Consider the following 16,879-nt stretch of genomic DNA (forward strand, 5'->3'; position numbering starts at 1 on the left):
AGTGGGAAGGTGAGCTGGCCTTTTATTAAACTTCCTTGTGAATAAAAAGAAAAATCTTTGTCTTTTAACTGGAATATTTATATTTATTATAATTACTGATATTTTGGATTTACTGATACTGTCATATTTTGTTCTGTTTTTTTACCATGTCTGTATTTCTTTTGTTACATTATTGTCTTATTTTTTCCTTTCTTTTTAATTGATGTTTTCTCATTTTGTATCCTTTTCCTATCACTTGGTTCGAACGTTATACATTATTCCTTTTTCTTTAGTGATTACTATATAAATTTAACATATATACTTCACTTCCAAAGGTCTAAAGTTATTTTTTTTTTACCTTTTTTCTAATCAGTATAAGGAGCTTAACCTTATTACTCTAATTTCCGCCCCCCACCCCACTTAACATATAGTTATTATCAAATCAGTTCTATTTTGAAGGTTTGTGTTTTAACTCCAGTATTATTGTTTTGTGCATTCAGTGTTGATTTACATTTAGTTATGTGGTTTATCACTTTCTGTGATTATGATGTCTTCCGTCTCAGATCTTTCATTTAGAATCACTTTCCTCTGCTTGAATGAAGTTCATCATTTAGAATTTTTAGTGAATGTCCATTGATAGCAAATACTTACAAATTTTTCCCTGTCGGAAAATGTCTTTATTTTTGAAAGACTTTTTCCGTTGGACATAGACTTCTAGATTGACAATTATTTTCACCCAGCACATTTTAGATGCTCAAATACTTTCCCACCATTTTTTGCTTTACATTGTTGCTGTTGAGATATCAACCAGCAGTTGAACTAATAAGTTAATTATCTTTTCTCCACCTCTTTTTTTTTTTTTTTAAAGATTATTTGAGAGAGAGAGAGTGCATGAGAGAGAGAGCACAAGGAGGGCGAGTAGCACTGCTGAGCAAGGAGCCTGACAGGGGGCTCAATTCCAGGCCCCGGGATTGTGACCTGAGCTGAAGGCAGACGCTTAACTGACTGAACCACCCAGGCACCCCTTCTCTGGCTCTTTTTTATATCTTTTTTTAGTATTTGGCATTTTACATTTTACTGTGGTGTGTCCAGGTCTGGATTTCCTTTTATTTATTCTTTAGGGGATATTTGAGGCATACTTCATTAATGGATTATTTTGACAATTCTGGAAAATTTTCAGCCATTATCTCTTTAAATATTGTCTCTGTCCCATTTTTTTCTTGTCTTTCCAGGACTCTTGACAAGATGTATGTTAGACCTTTTCACTTTATACATGTCTGTTAATCTCAAGTTCATATTTTCCATCTCTTAGTCTCTCTGTCCTACATTCTGGGTACTTCCTTTTTAATTAATTTTAATTTAATTTTAATTTTAATTTAATTTTGTCTCTTGTTCTTATATTTTATTTATACTAAGCATAGTTATTTTATATTGACTGATCATTATAATATTCCTGAGGTCTTTGTAGATCTGATTCTGCCATATATGCTTTCTCATGGTGCTCTATTCTCTAAATGTTTTTCACAGTAGTGTGTGATTTCAGAAATTTAGAATTTTGATTCTGAGCTTTTGTATCTTATGACTTTATTTGCTGATTTGGTTGGTTAAAGGTTAATTCCTTCAGAGAGGAGTTGCATTTGCTTCTTCTAAATGCAAAGAGACACTACCAACCTCTCATTAAACTGAATTCTTTTTTTTTTTTTTAAAGATTTTATTTATTTATTTGAGAGAGAGAGAATGAGAGAGAGCAAGCACATGAGAGGGGGGAGGGTCAGAGGGAGAAGCAGACTCCCTGCCGAGCAGGGAGCCCGATGCGGGACTCGATCCAGGGACTCCAGGATCATGACCTGAGCCGAAGGCAGTCGCTTAACCAATTGAGCCACCCAGGCGCCCTAAACTGAATTCTTGATTTGAAGTTCAAGCCAGCTACATAATGTGAACACAGAGTATAAACCTCTGTTACGGCTAGCTTTTAGTTCTAATGTCTCTGAGGAGATTTTTGTTGTTATCGTTATCTCTTCCCCATTTAGGTATGGGCGGTTTACCTTACTAACTTTTAATGGGTTGAGTTTGTTTAACTCAGCATCGCACTGACAATATGTACTCCTTTGAAAATACAACTTTGTTTAGAGTTTTACTGTTGTTCTCCCTGCTTTGCCACAATAGGTCAATGGAAACCAAAGTAATTGGTGCCACTCAAAGTGAAAGTCAGCTTTATTGCTCCCAGTAAAACCTGAGTTTGGATTTCATATAGGTTTTTATTTTTGAATATTTTTTTCCTGCTCTTTGGCTCATCAGTGCATTTAAGATTAAATTTATCTTTTAATCTGCCATTTTGTCTTTTCAATCAAAAGGTTGGTTGGGTTACCTAGTCCACCATAGTCTTGGAAGCAGTTCTCCTGTCATTGAGTTTTTAATCATGCTCCTTATATTTTAATTTTTAAAATTTGCGTTTGGTGGTTTTTCCACTTTTTGCTGTGGCTCATTCATTCTTTATTCATATTCATTTTCATTTTCTTAATTAAAACATATTAAAAATACTCATTTTATAGCCCTTATTCCACTAATTCCACTAACTTAAGTTTTTACAGTTTGGGCTTTTTGTTGTTTCTGTTTATTTACCCTTGTTTTTTTGTTTTGGATTTTTGTGATATGGACTTAGATTTCTTTGGAGTTTTGTGGGAATTACTTTGAAACCTGGGTTGAAAGTTGTGTTCCTCCAGAGAGGAATTGCTCTTGCTTCTCCAGGTATTTGGCGGTCCTGTCAACCTTGGTTTACGTTATTTATTTATTTTAAAAATTTTTAAGTAAGCTCTATGCCCAATGTGGGGCTTGAATTCATGACCCCGAGATCAAGAGTTGCATGCTCTACCAAATGAACCAGACAGGCACCCCAGTCTTGGTTTACTTGAAATCAGAATTTTCAGCTTATGATTCTTCCTGCTTTGCAGTACTCAAAGTTATGTGATGGCCAGCCTGAGAATATGAATTTGCAGGAAAGGCTATTATTCTTCCCTCGTATTCCCCTACCCCAAGTCAGTAGACAAGTTTCATCACTGACTCTTCTCTGGAGTTGAGTTTTTTGCCTTCCCCTCCTAGCTTGCCTTGAGTTTGTAGCCTTCATTGGTGTCAGTTTTACATGTAGGACTCTGATCTGTCTCTCCCGTCTGTACAGGTGGCTATTTAAGCCAATACTCTGTAGGCTCTCCAAGGAAGCAGCCAGCAGCTTCATTGCTCACTTGCCTGTCTGGATTAATACTCACCTTTTGTTCTGGACTCAGAATATTCTGGACTCAGAATATCCTTACAAGCTGAGCCATTAATTTAAAAAGGTATATTGTATTTTTTTAGATATTTTATGCAGGAATATTCCAGGATATCTTTAAATGATATTGCTGGGAACTGAAGTTCTCTGAGATGTTTTTATTCTGATAATTATTTTTATTTATTTTGTTTAGAGAGGGATGGGGGCTGAGGGGTAGAGGGAAAGGGAGAGAGGGATCTCAAGCAGAGCCCAATGAGGGGCCTGATCCCGCGACCCTGAGATCATGACCTGAGGGGTGCTTGGGTGGCTCAGTCAGTTAAGCATCCGATTCTTGATTTTGGCTCAGGTCATGATCTCGGGGTTGTGAGATTGAGACCCGTGCTGGGCCTGGAGCCTGCTTGAGATTCCCTCTCTCCCTTTCCTTCTGCCCTTTGCCCCTGCTTGTATTCTCTAAAATAAATGAATAACTCTTTTAAGAAAAAGTGATTTTTAAGGCAAAACTTAAGGAAAAATAAATTTTAGGATGATGACACCAATGAATCATTCATGTTTTGAAAAGGGATCAATTTCTAAGATTAGATTGTCATAGGAAAGCTTTTTTACCTGCTTAGTATTACTGATAAATTTTCAAAAATTGAGAATTTGTGAAATATTTCTTTCCTTATTTTGAAGGTTCATATGTTCCACAATATAATATAGGTAAAAATACTCCCCATTAATTATCAGGTATATGGCCATATAATGACTTTGCCCTTAGCAGGCCCAGCTAGAGCACAAGTCTTTCTATAGGTAAATAAGTTTAGTAGAAATATGTTTACCTAACATTTCTCAAGTAATTCCATTCTCATAGCTTTCACAATTATTATTTTCCCTATCTTAACTTTCGTTCTTCAGCCTTCCTTTCTTTTCCTCTCTACCCGTTTCCCCTTCTTTTTTTTACCTGCTACTCATCTCATCCTTTAGATCACAACTTAAATATGATTACACCAGAGAAGTCTTCCATGACCACCTTCACCCACCCGCTCAAAGACAGATGCACCTGCACGCACATGCACACACACAGACACACACATAGTAAGTACGTCTTTATGATGTTTTTGAAAATTGTCCTCTTCTTCATAGTACCTCTTCTGAGTTTTATATTTATTATAAAAATTACTTTTAGAATTCTGATCTTTCCTGCTACCCACCATGAATGCTTCTCTTATTCATTTATCATTGTATCCTTAGTGCCTGGCATAAGTAGGCACCTAGTAAATATTTGGTGAATGAATCAAGAAGTTCTATAACTGTTGGGGCACCTGGGTGGCTCAGTTGGTTGAGCATCTGACTCTTGATTTCAGCTCAGGTCATGATCTCAGGGTCTTGAGATCGAGCACTGTGTCTGGCTCTGTGCTGGGTGTGGAACTTGCTTGGTATTCTCTCTCTCCCTCTTTCTCCACCCCTCCCCCAGCTCTTGCATGCACGCTCTCTCTCTCTCCCTCTCTCAAAAAAAAAAAAGGAAGAAGAATAAGTTCTGTAACTGTTGAGTGCCAGGTACTTTATCATTGCTACCTGAGGGGCTAACATTTATTTCTAGAAGCTAAGTCTTCAGATAATTTGTTAACCATAGTTGATGATGTTATTTTAGGGCCAGTATAATGATTCTGAGTTCTGTCTCAGATGGGTATTTATATTGTTACGTGTATTTAAAATAAAGATTTAACTAAAAAGCATAAATCCCCAAATCATTTGAAATGATAAAATTATTCTCCATATCCAATAGAATAGGCATAGATGCACTGCAGGCATTAACCCCCTATTTTATAAGTCAACCCAGTGTATTTTATGTTGTCATTATTTGGAGACTACAGTGAGGAGCCCTCACCTATTTTGATATGAGGTAAATATAACACATCAATAGTCTAACCTTTAAGAACACAGATTTTATATATATATAATTTTATATATAGATATTATATATATAATTTTTTCCCCCAAAGTAATGTTAAGGCAGTGGATCACAAACTGTGGTCTTAGGCTTCTGGGAAGTCTCCAGGACCTTTTCAGGTCCATGAGGTCAAAACTGTTTTCATGACAATACTAAGATTTTACTTACTTTTTTCCACTGTCATTTTCTCACAAGTGTATGGTGAAGTTTTCCAGAGATACCTGATATGTGATACTGTATTAGATTGAATGAAGAAACAAGCAGATAAGAGAATCAAACCATCTTTTATTAAGCTAAACATTAAAGATGTTTGCAAAAATGTCAAGCAATGTTACTCTTATTTTAGAATAACTGTTATTCTTTTTTTTTTTTTTAAAGATTTTATTTATTTATTTGAGAGAGAGAGAGAGCACATGAGAGGGGGGAGGGTCAGAGGGAGAAGCAGACTCCCTGCTGAGCAGGGAGCCCGATGCGGGACTCGATCCCGGGACTCCAGGATCATGACCTGAGCCAAAGGCAGTCGCTTAACCAACTGAGCCACCCAGGCGCCCAGAATAACTGTTATCTTGTAAACATCTGGTAGAGTAGGGGTTCTGAGACCATTGCTTTAAGAAGACAAAAAATTCCCAGGTCTGCTAAATGCTCACCGTACTTCATTAAATCTTAAAAGAATGTGTCCATCACAATCTGGGTTGATTAATAATAACAGAATATTAAAAATATCAGAAACCACCATGTTTTGTTACTGTTTTTCACTGAAGAAGAGAGTTGCAGCTACCAGTAAATCACATCCCATTGGCAGAGCCAGTTGTTAGAAAACTGGATCAGATTATCTTAAGCTAATACCATTAAATACTGGACTTTTCTATCTCCTCTTGTTTTGATTCGTTCTTCATGTAGTTTTTGGTTGTGTAATAGTTTTATGGTTATAGAATCAGAACTGGGATGACCTCATGCAGGTCTATCTACAGACAGAAAATTTGCTGAGTACATAGATTCAGAAATATTTTTTGAATGATAACTTGCCTTATTTTCAGTTAATATTGGGGTCTGAGTGGTGCTTCTTCATAGGGATAAGGTGCTGACGTATGGATTTAATGTTTTGGTTTGTGTGACAGTTATTTCTCGTCGTAAATGTATAAATTGGCACTCTGGTTTTTATGTATCAGTTTTTTTAGCCATGGCTAATATCAGTCTTTCCTTAAGATCCATATTTAGTGTGTTGGCAAAATCAGACTTTGGGGCTTATAAGGACAAAGGTTATATATACTCTGGGTTTTAGTAAATTCATCAAGCCACTTGGGATATAGTGTGACAATTTATGCATTAATAAATATCTTAGCTCTAGAGATTACTAATATTTTTTAAATGATTAAACTTTGTTTTAGGTTCACAGCAAAATTGAGCAGAAACTGCAGAGGGTTTCCATGCCGATTTTAAAAAGTTCATTTTTCAGTATCTGAGAATAGAATTTCTTTGAGATTGAGATTTTTTTCTTATACCTTGAACCTTTTTAAGGAAGGCTGAGTTGTTCTAGAATTATAAAACAAATATTTTTAGAGCAGACAGTGATGATCCAAATCATGCCATTGACCATTAGGCTGCTAGAATATGAGAGTGAGAATTTTGGAATGGGTTTGTTAGATGAAAGAAAGTAGCAAGTAATGTAGATTGCTAGGGAATTAATAATAATAAATAAATAAAAGGATTACCAAACTACATTAAATATCCTGTTGATATTACACATTAACTTTTCATCATTATCTTGGAAAGCTGATTTTCTTGGCTAGTTTCATTCAGATAAAATAGTCATTTGAGCCCATTATTATTATTAAATACACCTACTGATAGCTGTATAGGAGGAAGTGCCAGGTTTTAGGTAAAGGTCTTGTGACTTTTAGAGTTGAAATTAATAAATAGTGGTTGTAAAAGGAAAAATTAAAAGCAATTTAATTCCTTTTTTTTTTTTTTGTAAAGAGAAAGTCCAGGGAAAATGTTAACACATGAACACAAACATGCATGATGAAAGGAATTTGGGTCGTGAGATGGAGTACTTTTACTGTTTATTTTTGCCTGTCTGAATTGTAGAAAAAAGTTTTTTTATTGTGAAAATGTAGTATTTTTGTGATGAAGAATTTACTTTTTTTAAAAAGTTAAGGCAACCCAGAAAGTACATAAAGGAAAGAATAATTGTAAGGTATTCCTTTTAATTATTTAAGTATTTTGCCTTATTGTTTAACTTAACATTATTTATTGTATGTAAAATGAAATAAAGCTGTAACATTTTTTCTTATGTGCTTATAGTTGCCTTTTTCATGTAATTTGTATTACTTCTTGGAATCAGTAATTTAATTTAACTCATCGAAATTTATTTCAATAGTAATCTAAAAAAAACAATGTTATAAAACTGATTTATTATGAAAAGTATTTACATTGAGCTTTGTAGGAGTATAGTTATTTCATGAAACACAGAATATTTTCATTCTGAGATAGATAGTACAAGTGAAACAAATCTTTGCTCTTGTACTTGAAATCCATGTCTATCTACCAAAAGCATTTCTTCCTTTTTTTTTTTAAAGATTTTATTTTTAAGTAATCTCTACACCCAGTGTAGGGCTTGAACTCATGACCCCGAGATCAAGAGTTGCATGCTGTATTGACTGAGCCAGCCAGGCACCCCTGCTGAAAGTATTTTTATGTCAACATATTTACAAATTTTTTGGAAACAAAAGGCTTTTTCTGACAGTGGATTGGTTGACTTTTAACTCTTTAAAAATCATTTATATCATACTTTATAACAAGATAAAAATGTATGTATTAGTGGTTTGTAGCAAAGTGAAATGTATAATTATGTGTGTTCTCTGTTTTTTTCACTAGGCATTTTTATTACCAATTTGTGAAGCAGCAGCTATGAGAAAAGTGGTAAAAGTATATCAAGAATGGATCCAGCAAGAAGAAAAACCTTTGTTTATGCAAGAACCTGAAGAAATTGTGATCTCTTCTTCGGACTTACCTTGTATTGACAATGTCACAGACCATGTTATTTCAATGGAAGAAGGAGAAAAGAGAGAAGAGGTAAACTCATAAGACTTAACATATTTTAGTATAAGTTTAATAGATTAGATTTTCACAAAAGTGTAATAATATGTTGAGATACATATACTTAATAAATGGGAAGTTAAAGATACCTTTTTTTTTTTTTAATTTTATTATGTTATGTTAGTCACCATATAATACATCATTGGTTTTTGTTGTGGTAATCCACGATCCATTGTTTTCATATAATACCCAGTGCTCCATGCAGTATGTGCCCTCCTTAATACCCATCACCAGGCTAACCAATCCCCCCTTCCCCCTCCTCTCTAAAACCCTGTTTGTTTCTCAGAGTCCATAGTCTCTCATGGTTCATCTCTCCCTCCAATCCCCCGCCCCCATGTTTCCCTTCCTTCTCCTAATGTCCTCCATGCTATTCCTTATGTTCCACAAATAAGTGAAACCATATGATAATTGACTTTCTCTGCTTGACTTATTTCACTTAGCATAATCTCCTCCAGTCCCATCCATGTTGATATAAAAGTTGGGTATTCATCTGTTCTGATGGCTGAGTAATATTCCATTGTATATATGGACCACATCTTCTTTATCCATTCATCTGTTGAAGGGCATCTCGGCTTAAAGATACCTTTTAGTATATTTTGCAACATAGGTAATATAACAGTTAACCACAGTACCCTGTCCTAACGCTCTTTGATGTCACAACTTTAAAAAATTACTATTGAGATTGTATACTGATTGTTTAATTCATTGTGTAGATCAAAATTAGATGCCATTTTAAAAGGTGTAATATTTGAGACTGATAGGAGGATGGCAGAGTATATGCAGATCCTGAGCTCACCTCTTCCCACAAACACAGCAAGACTGCAACTACATAAAAAGGAACTCTCACTGAGAAAGACCTGAAGACTAGGAGACCAGCTCTTGCACAGCTAAAGATAAAAAGAAAAAGCCACAGGGTGCCTGGCTGGCTTGGTTGGTAGAGTGACTCTTAATCTCAGGGTTGTGAGTTCAAGTCCCATGTTGGGCATAGAGCTTACTTAAAAAAATAAAAAAAAAGAAAAGAAAAGGAAAGAAAGGGGGAAAAAAAAAGCCACCTTGAGAAGGGTAAAGTGTGGCAGAGATGCAGTCAGGTTGGGAACCAAACCCCCAGTCTGGTGACCCCCAAGTGATTTCATGTTGCAGGCCCAGAGATCCTCCCTGAGGAGCAAGGGATTTAAGCACCCTGTCATACATCCCCGCTCTGGAGATCTGCACAGGAAAAATGAGACCCCCCCACCCCCCGACAACATCTGGCTTTGAAAATCAGCAGAGCTTAACTTTAGGAGCTTTTAAAATCATTGAAGCTTAACTCTGGGACAACCAAGGGGCTATAGGAAACAGACAGTGCTCCTAAAGGTCCCACCCACAGTCTCACACACTCTGAGATCCAGTACAGAGACAGCGGTTTGCAGAGCTTTGAGTTTGAGATGTACATGAAGGATATTTTTTGACTGAATGGAAAGTATACCAGAAGGAATCAACAGCTGGGGAGAGGGTACAGAAGAATGGATCAGTGATCCGGAAGACAGAATGGTGGAAATATCCAAGCTGAGCAGCAAAAGGAAAAAGAATTTTATATAGATAGGGTGAGGGGCTTATGGGGCAACATCAAAAGTATTAACATTTGCATTATAGGGGTCCCAGAAGAAGGGAGTGAGAAAGGGGCAGAAAACTTATTTGAAGGAAAAACAGCTGAGAACTTTCCTAAACTGAGAAAGGAAACAGACATCCAGGTTCAGGAAGCATAGATAGCCCGAAATAAGATGAACCCAGAGATGTCCACATAATAATTAAAATGTCAAAAGTTATATAGAATTTTAAAAGCAGCAAGAGAAAAGCAACTTCCATACAAGGGAACATTTACAAGACTCTGAACTGAGTTTTCCCCAGAAACTTTGCAAGCCAGAGGGAATGGCATGATGTATTTAATGTACTCAAAGGAGAAACCTACAGCCAAGAATACCCGGCAAGGTTATAATTCAGAACTGGAGATAAAGAGTTTCCCAGACAAACAAAAGTTAGAGATGTTCATCACCACTGCACCAGCCTTATAGGAAATGTTAAAGTGACTTCTTTATGCAGAAAAGAAAAAGCCATAACTAGAAGTAAAAAAATTATGAAAGAAAACATTTCACTGGTGTTAAAAAGTAGGGGAGGGACAGTAGAGTACTCCCCAAGCTGAGAAGACACTTTGAGACTGGAAATCAAAGAAGGCAACTCCATATGGTTTACTGAGTTTTATTCAGGGTAGCTTATTGATGAGGTGATTAGGCAGATGAGGATCCATGTGCTGTACAGCTATCCTCCACAAAGTCTAGACCTTAGTCCGTAGATTTTATAGAGCAAGAGATATGCAGAAGGGCATTACTATGTGATCAGAGGGTTCACATGCACTTAATTGACAGCTGACCTTTTAATTAGATCGTGTGGTGCCACCTGTGCATCAGAAAGGAAAAGACTGCATCATCTCTAACAGATTCATGGGCAGTCAAAGCAAGTTTCCCCCATCCCAGCCTTGGCAGGCATTTCTAACATATGTATCTTAATCTCCAAGGGCCTGGAACATGCAGCCCCAAGAGAGGTCATCAAGCAAATAAGAACAAGATGGAGGGCCAACAGTGGAGTCAGTATTGTCAGCACTTCTACAACTGGTAAAAGCAAGCATATAATAAAGGAAGTAGGTCAGTCACTTAAAAAGCTAGCGTGAAGGTTAAAAGAAAAAGGTAGTAAAGTCAACTATATTTACAGTAACTAGGTAAGGGAAACACAAAATTAAAACATGTAAAATGTGTCAGACACATAATATGTGGCGAGGGGGAGGTAAAAATGTAGTCCAATTAGAATGTGTTTGAACTTAAGTGACCATCAACTTAAAATAGATGACTAACACATAGGGTGTTATACATAACCTTATGGCAACTACAAACAAAAAACCTGTAATGGGTACACAAAAAATAAAGGAATCCAAGCACAAAACTGAAGATAGTCATCAAATCACAAGAGAAGACAGCAAGAAAGAAGGAACATAGAAGAATTATAAAAACAGCTAGAAAATAATGAACAAAATGGCAGTAAGTACATACCTATCAATAATTAATGTACATGGACTAAATGTTCAATCAAAAGTCATAAAGTAATTTAATAGATTAAAAAAAAAAAAGACCCATCAGTATGCTGCCTACAAGACACATACAGACTGAAAGTGATGGGATAAAAAAGATACTCTATGCAAATGGGAATGATCAATAAAGCTGGGGTAGCAATACTTGTATCAGACACGATAAACATTAAAACAAAGACTGTAAAAGAGAGAAGGGCATTACGTAATGATGAAGGGAGCAGTCCAACGAATATAAAATATATGCATCTAGCATGAGAGCATCTAAATATATAAAGCAGATATTAACAGACATAAAGGGAGAAATTGACAGTAATACAATAATAGTAGGCAACTTTAACACCCACTTAACATCAATGGATAGATTGTCCAGACAGAAAGTTAATAAAAAAAATAGTGGCTTTGTTTGAGACATTAGATCAGATGGACTTAAGCAAATACGTACAGAACATTCCATCTAAAAACAGAATACACATTTTTTATAACGCAGATGGAACATTCTGCAAGATAGGTCACATATTAGGCCACAGAACAGTCTCAGTAAATTTAAGAAGATCAAAATCATATCAAGCGTCTTTTCCAACCACAATATTTATAAAACTAGAAATAAATTAGAAGGAAAAAACTGGAAAAAACACAAAGACATAGAGAATAAACAACATGCTGCCAAATAAGCAATGGGTCAATGAAGAAATAAAAAAAAAAACACCTTGAGGAAAAAAAATACCTTAAGGTAAACAAAAATGAAGGCAACATTACTAAATCTTTGGGACCCAGCAAAAGCAATTCTAAGAGAGAAGTTTATATAAATACAGGCCTACCTGAATAATCAAGAAAAATCTCAAATGAACAATCTAACCTTATACCTAAAAAAACTAAAAAAAGAAGAACAAAGCTCAAAGTTAGTAGAAGGAAGTAATAAAGATCAGAGGAAAAATAAATTAAACTGACTAAAAATACAATAGAAAAGATTGATGAAACTAAGGGCTGGTTCTTTGAAAAGATAAACAAAATTGACAGAACTTTAGCCAGACTTGTAAAGAAAAAGAGAGAGGACCAAAATAAAATGAGAAATGAAAAAGTAGTAACAACCGATACAATAGTAATACAAAGGCTTATAAGAGACTACTACAAAAAATTATATGCCAACAAATGGGACATCCTAGAAAAAGAATAAATTCCTAGAAACATACAGTATTCCAAAACTGAATCAGAAAGAAATAGAAAATCTGAACAGAACAATTACTAGTAACAAAATTGATTTTGGTAATCAAGAAACTCCCAACAAACAAAAGTCCAGGACAAGATAGGTTTACAGTTAAGTTCCATCAGGCATTTAAGGAAGAGTTGATACCTGTTTTTCTCAAACTTATTCCAAAAAATTGAAGTGTAATGAAACCTTCCAAATACATTCTATGAGGCTAGCATTACCCTGATACCAAAACCAGACACAGATGCTACAAAAAAAGAAAACTAGACCAATATCCTTGATGGATATAGATGCAAAAATCCTCAACAAAATATTAGCAAACTGCATTCAGAAATACATTAAAAGAATCATTCACTATGTTCAAGTGGGATTTATTCTGGGGATGCAAGGATGGTTGAGTATTTGCAAATCAATCAACATGATACACCATATTAACAAAAGGAAGGGTAAAAACCATATGATCATTTCAATAGATGCAGAAAAAGCACTTGACGAAATTCAACATCCATTTATGATAAAAACTCTCAACAAAGTGGGTTTAGAGGGAACATACTTTAATAAAGACCATATATGAAAAACCCATGGCTGACATACTCAATGGTGAAAAACTGAGAGCATTTCCTCTAAAATCAGGAATAAGGCAAGGATGTCTACTCTTACCACTTTTATTCAGCATAATATTGGAAGTCCTAGCCACAGCAATCAGATAAAAAGAAAAGGCATCCAAATTATTATTATTATTTTTTAAATTTTTATTTATTTGATAGAGCAGGAATACAAGCAGGGGAGTGGGAGAAGGAGAAGTGGGCTTCCTGCCGAGCAGGGAGCCCAATGCGGGGCTCGATTCCAGGACCTGGGATCATGACCCGAGCCGAAGGCAGACGCTTAATGACTGAGCCACCCAGGAGCCCCAAAGCGTCCAGATTATTAAGGAAGAAGTAAAACTGTCACTATTTGCAAATAACATAGGGTTATACATAGAAAACATTAAAGATTCCACAAAAAACTGTTAAAACTAATAAATTCAGTAATGTCACAGTATGCAAACTTAATATACTGAAATCTGTTGCATTTCTATACATTAATAACAAAGTAGCAGAAAGAGAAATTAAGAAAACAATTCCATTTACAATTGTACCAAAAAGAATAAAATACCTAGGAATAAATTTCACCAGTGAAGTGAAAGACCTGTACACTGAAAACTGTAAGACACTGATGGAAGAAATTGGAGAAGACACAATGGAAAGATATACCATGCTCATGGATTGGAAGAATTAACATTGTTAAAATGTCCATACTTTCCAAAGCAATCTACAGATTCAGTGCAATCCTTCTCAGGATACCAGTAGCAATTTTCACAGAGCCAGTAATTCTAAAATTTGTATGGAACCACAAAATACTCTGAATAGTCAAAGCAATCTTGAGAAAGAAGAACAAAGCTGGAGGTAATTCAACCTATACTGTACACTTCCTGATTTCAAACTATACTACAAAGTTGTAGTAATCAAAACAGTATGGTAATTGCACAAAAAGAGACACATAGATCAGTGGAACAGGACAGAGAGTCCAGAAATAAACTCACCCTTATTTGGTCAATTAATTATTGACAAAGGTGGCAAAAATATACAGTGGAGTAAAGACAGTTTCATCAATAAGTGGTGTGGGAAAACTGGACAGCTACATGCAAAAGAATGAAACTGGACCACTTTCTTACACCGTACACAAAAATAAACTCAAAATGGGTTAAAGACCTAAGTGTAACACCTGACACTGTAAGACTCCTGAAAGAAAACATAGGTGTTAAGCTCTTTGACAGCTGTCTTAGTAATGTATTTTTGAATCTGCCTCCTCACGCAAGGGCAACAAAAGCAAAAATAAACGGTCGGGACTTCAACAAACTGAAAAGTTTTTGCATAGCAAAGGAAACCATCAGCAAAACAAAAATGCAACCTATTGAATGGGAGAGTGTATTTGCAAATGATATATCCAGTAAGGGGTTTATATCCAAAATACATAAAGAACTCCTACAACTCTACACCAGCTAAACAGTCTGATTAAAACATGAACAGAGAATCTGAATAGACATTTTTCGAAGAAGCGTACAGGGCCAACAGACACATGAAAAGATGCTCAACATCACTAATCATCAGGGAAATGCAAATCAAAACTACAGTGAGATACCTCCTCATACCTATCAGAATGGTCTTATCAAAAAACAAAATAAAACAAAACAAAAACAAGTGTTTGTGAGGATGTGGAGAAAAGAGAACTCTTATGTCCTGTTGGTGAGAATGCAAATTGTTGCACTCTGGAAAACAGTTGGCGATTACTCAAAAAATTAAAAATAAAAATACCATATGATCAGCAAATCCACTTCTGAGTATTTAGCTGAATGGAAACACTAATTCAAAACAATATATGCACTCCTGTGTTCATTGCAGCATCATTTACAGTAGCCAAGATATGGAAATAACTAAGTGTCCCATCAGTAGATGATAAAGAAAATGTTCTGTCTCTCTACACACACACACACACACACACACACACACACACTTAGACATTACTTAGCCCTGAGAAAGAATGAAATCTTGCCATTTGTGACAACATGGATGGACCTAGAGGGCATTATGCTAAGGGAAATAAGTCTGGGAAAGAGAAATACCATATGATTTCACTTATATGTAGTTTATAAAAAAATAAATGAAAAATAGGGACGCCTGGGTGGCTCAGTCGGTTAAGCGTCTGCCTTCGGCTCAGGTCATGATCCCAGGGTCCTGGGATCGAGTCCCGCATTGGGCTCCGTGCTCCGCGGGGAGCCTGCTTCTCCCTCTGCCTCTGTCTCTCTCTCTCTCTCTCTCTGTCTCTCATGAATAAATAAATAAAATCTTTAAAAAAAATAAAAAAAATAAAAAATAAATGAAAAATAAAATAGGAATAGACTCATAAATACAGAGAACCTGCTGGTGGTTGCCAGTGGGGTGGAAGTTGGGAGAGAGATGCGAAATAGGTGAAGGGGGGATTAAGAGCTACAAACTTCAAGTTATAAAATAAGTCACAGAGATGTAAAGTATAGCATAGAGAATATATTTAATAGTATTTTAATAACTTCGTAAGGTGACATGGTGATTACACTTATTGTGATCATTTTGAAATGTATATAAATGTTGAATAACTATGTTGTACACCTGAAACTCATACAAATACTGTATGTCAATTATACTTCAATAAAAAAGGTGTAATATATAAAACTGTGGTACTAGATAAAAATTAATGTTGTAGTACATATTTCTTAAGGATGATTACCAAACTACAGTTTCCCCTTACCTGTCTTATTCTAGGAGTTGGGTACTTACAACAAACCAGAATATTCTGAATTCTTTCTTGGAAAGTTTTGCACTATTGCACATTGCAGCATAGAAAACATCCTTAACTGCAGAATAAACTGGTCTGTGATAAGAAAGGCTGGAGTTTACTCATAGAGGAGAACAGATGAGGGAAGACAGAGTGGAAGTGAAATTTGGGTACCTGGTATCATTTATTCTTTAAGTGTAAATTAGTTCTTGTCCTTCAGTTTTTTAATCCTTGTCATAGGCCAGGTTCTAACCAAAAATGTTCCATGCTCATGGATTAGAAGAACAAATATTGTGCAAATGTCTATGCTACCTAGAGCAATCTACACATTTAATGCAGTTCCTATCAAAATACCATCAAGTTTTTTCAAAGAAATGGAACAAATAATCCTAAAATTTGTATGGAACCAGAAAAGACCCCAAGTAGCCAGAGGAATGTTGAAAAAGAAAAGCAAAGCTGGCGGCATCACAATTCCGGACATCAAGCTCTATTACAAAGCTGTAATCATCAAAACAGTCTGGTACTGGCACAAAAACAGACACATAGATCACTGGAACAGAATAGAGAGCCCAGAAATGGACCCTCAACTCTTTGGTCAACTAATCTTAGACAAAGCAGGAAAGAATGTCCAATGGAAAAAAAGTCTCTTCAACAAATGGTGTTGGGAAAATTGGACAGCCACTTGCAGAAGAATGAAACTGGGCCATTTCCTTACACCATACACAAAAATAGACTCAAAATGGATGAAAGACCTAAAGGTGAGACAGGAATCCATCAAAATCCTTGAGGAGAACACAGGCAGCAACCTCTTCGACCTCAGCTGCAGCAACTTCTTCCTAGAAACATCGCCACAGGCAAGGGAAGCAAGGATAAAAATGAACTATTGGGACTTCATCAAGATAAAAAAACTTCTGCACAGCAAAAGAAACA

At 35.7% G+C, this 16,879-nt stretch overlaps 1 protein-coding gene across 1 annotated transcript in view; it reads left to right on the plus strand.

Annotated features, from left to right (window-relative positions):
* The window catches only part of RALGAPA1 (Ral GTPase activating protein catalytic subunit alpha 1), a 239,831-nt gene that overhangs the window by 51,482 nt on the left and 171,470 nt on the right, over positions 1–16,879 (plus strand). Inside the window, exon 11 of the mRNA XM_081829769.1 lies at positions 8,052–8,249. Within this exon, the coding sequence (XP_081685895.1) occupies positions 8,052–8,249 (198 nt within the window). The remainder of the gene's footprint in view (positions 1–8,051; positions 8,250–16,879) is intronic.

Source organism: Leptonychotes weddellii, chromosome 9, assembly GCF_054177405.1.
Source record: "Leptonychotes weddellii isolate Sample4059 chromosome 9, ASM5417740v2, whole genome shotgun sequence".
Lineage (NCBI taxonomy): Eukaryota > Metazoa > Chordata > Mammalia > Carnivora > Phocidae > Leptonychotes > Leptonychotes weddellii.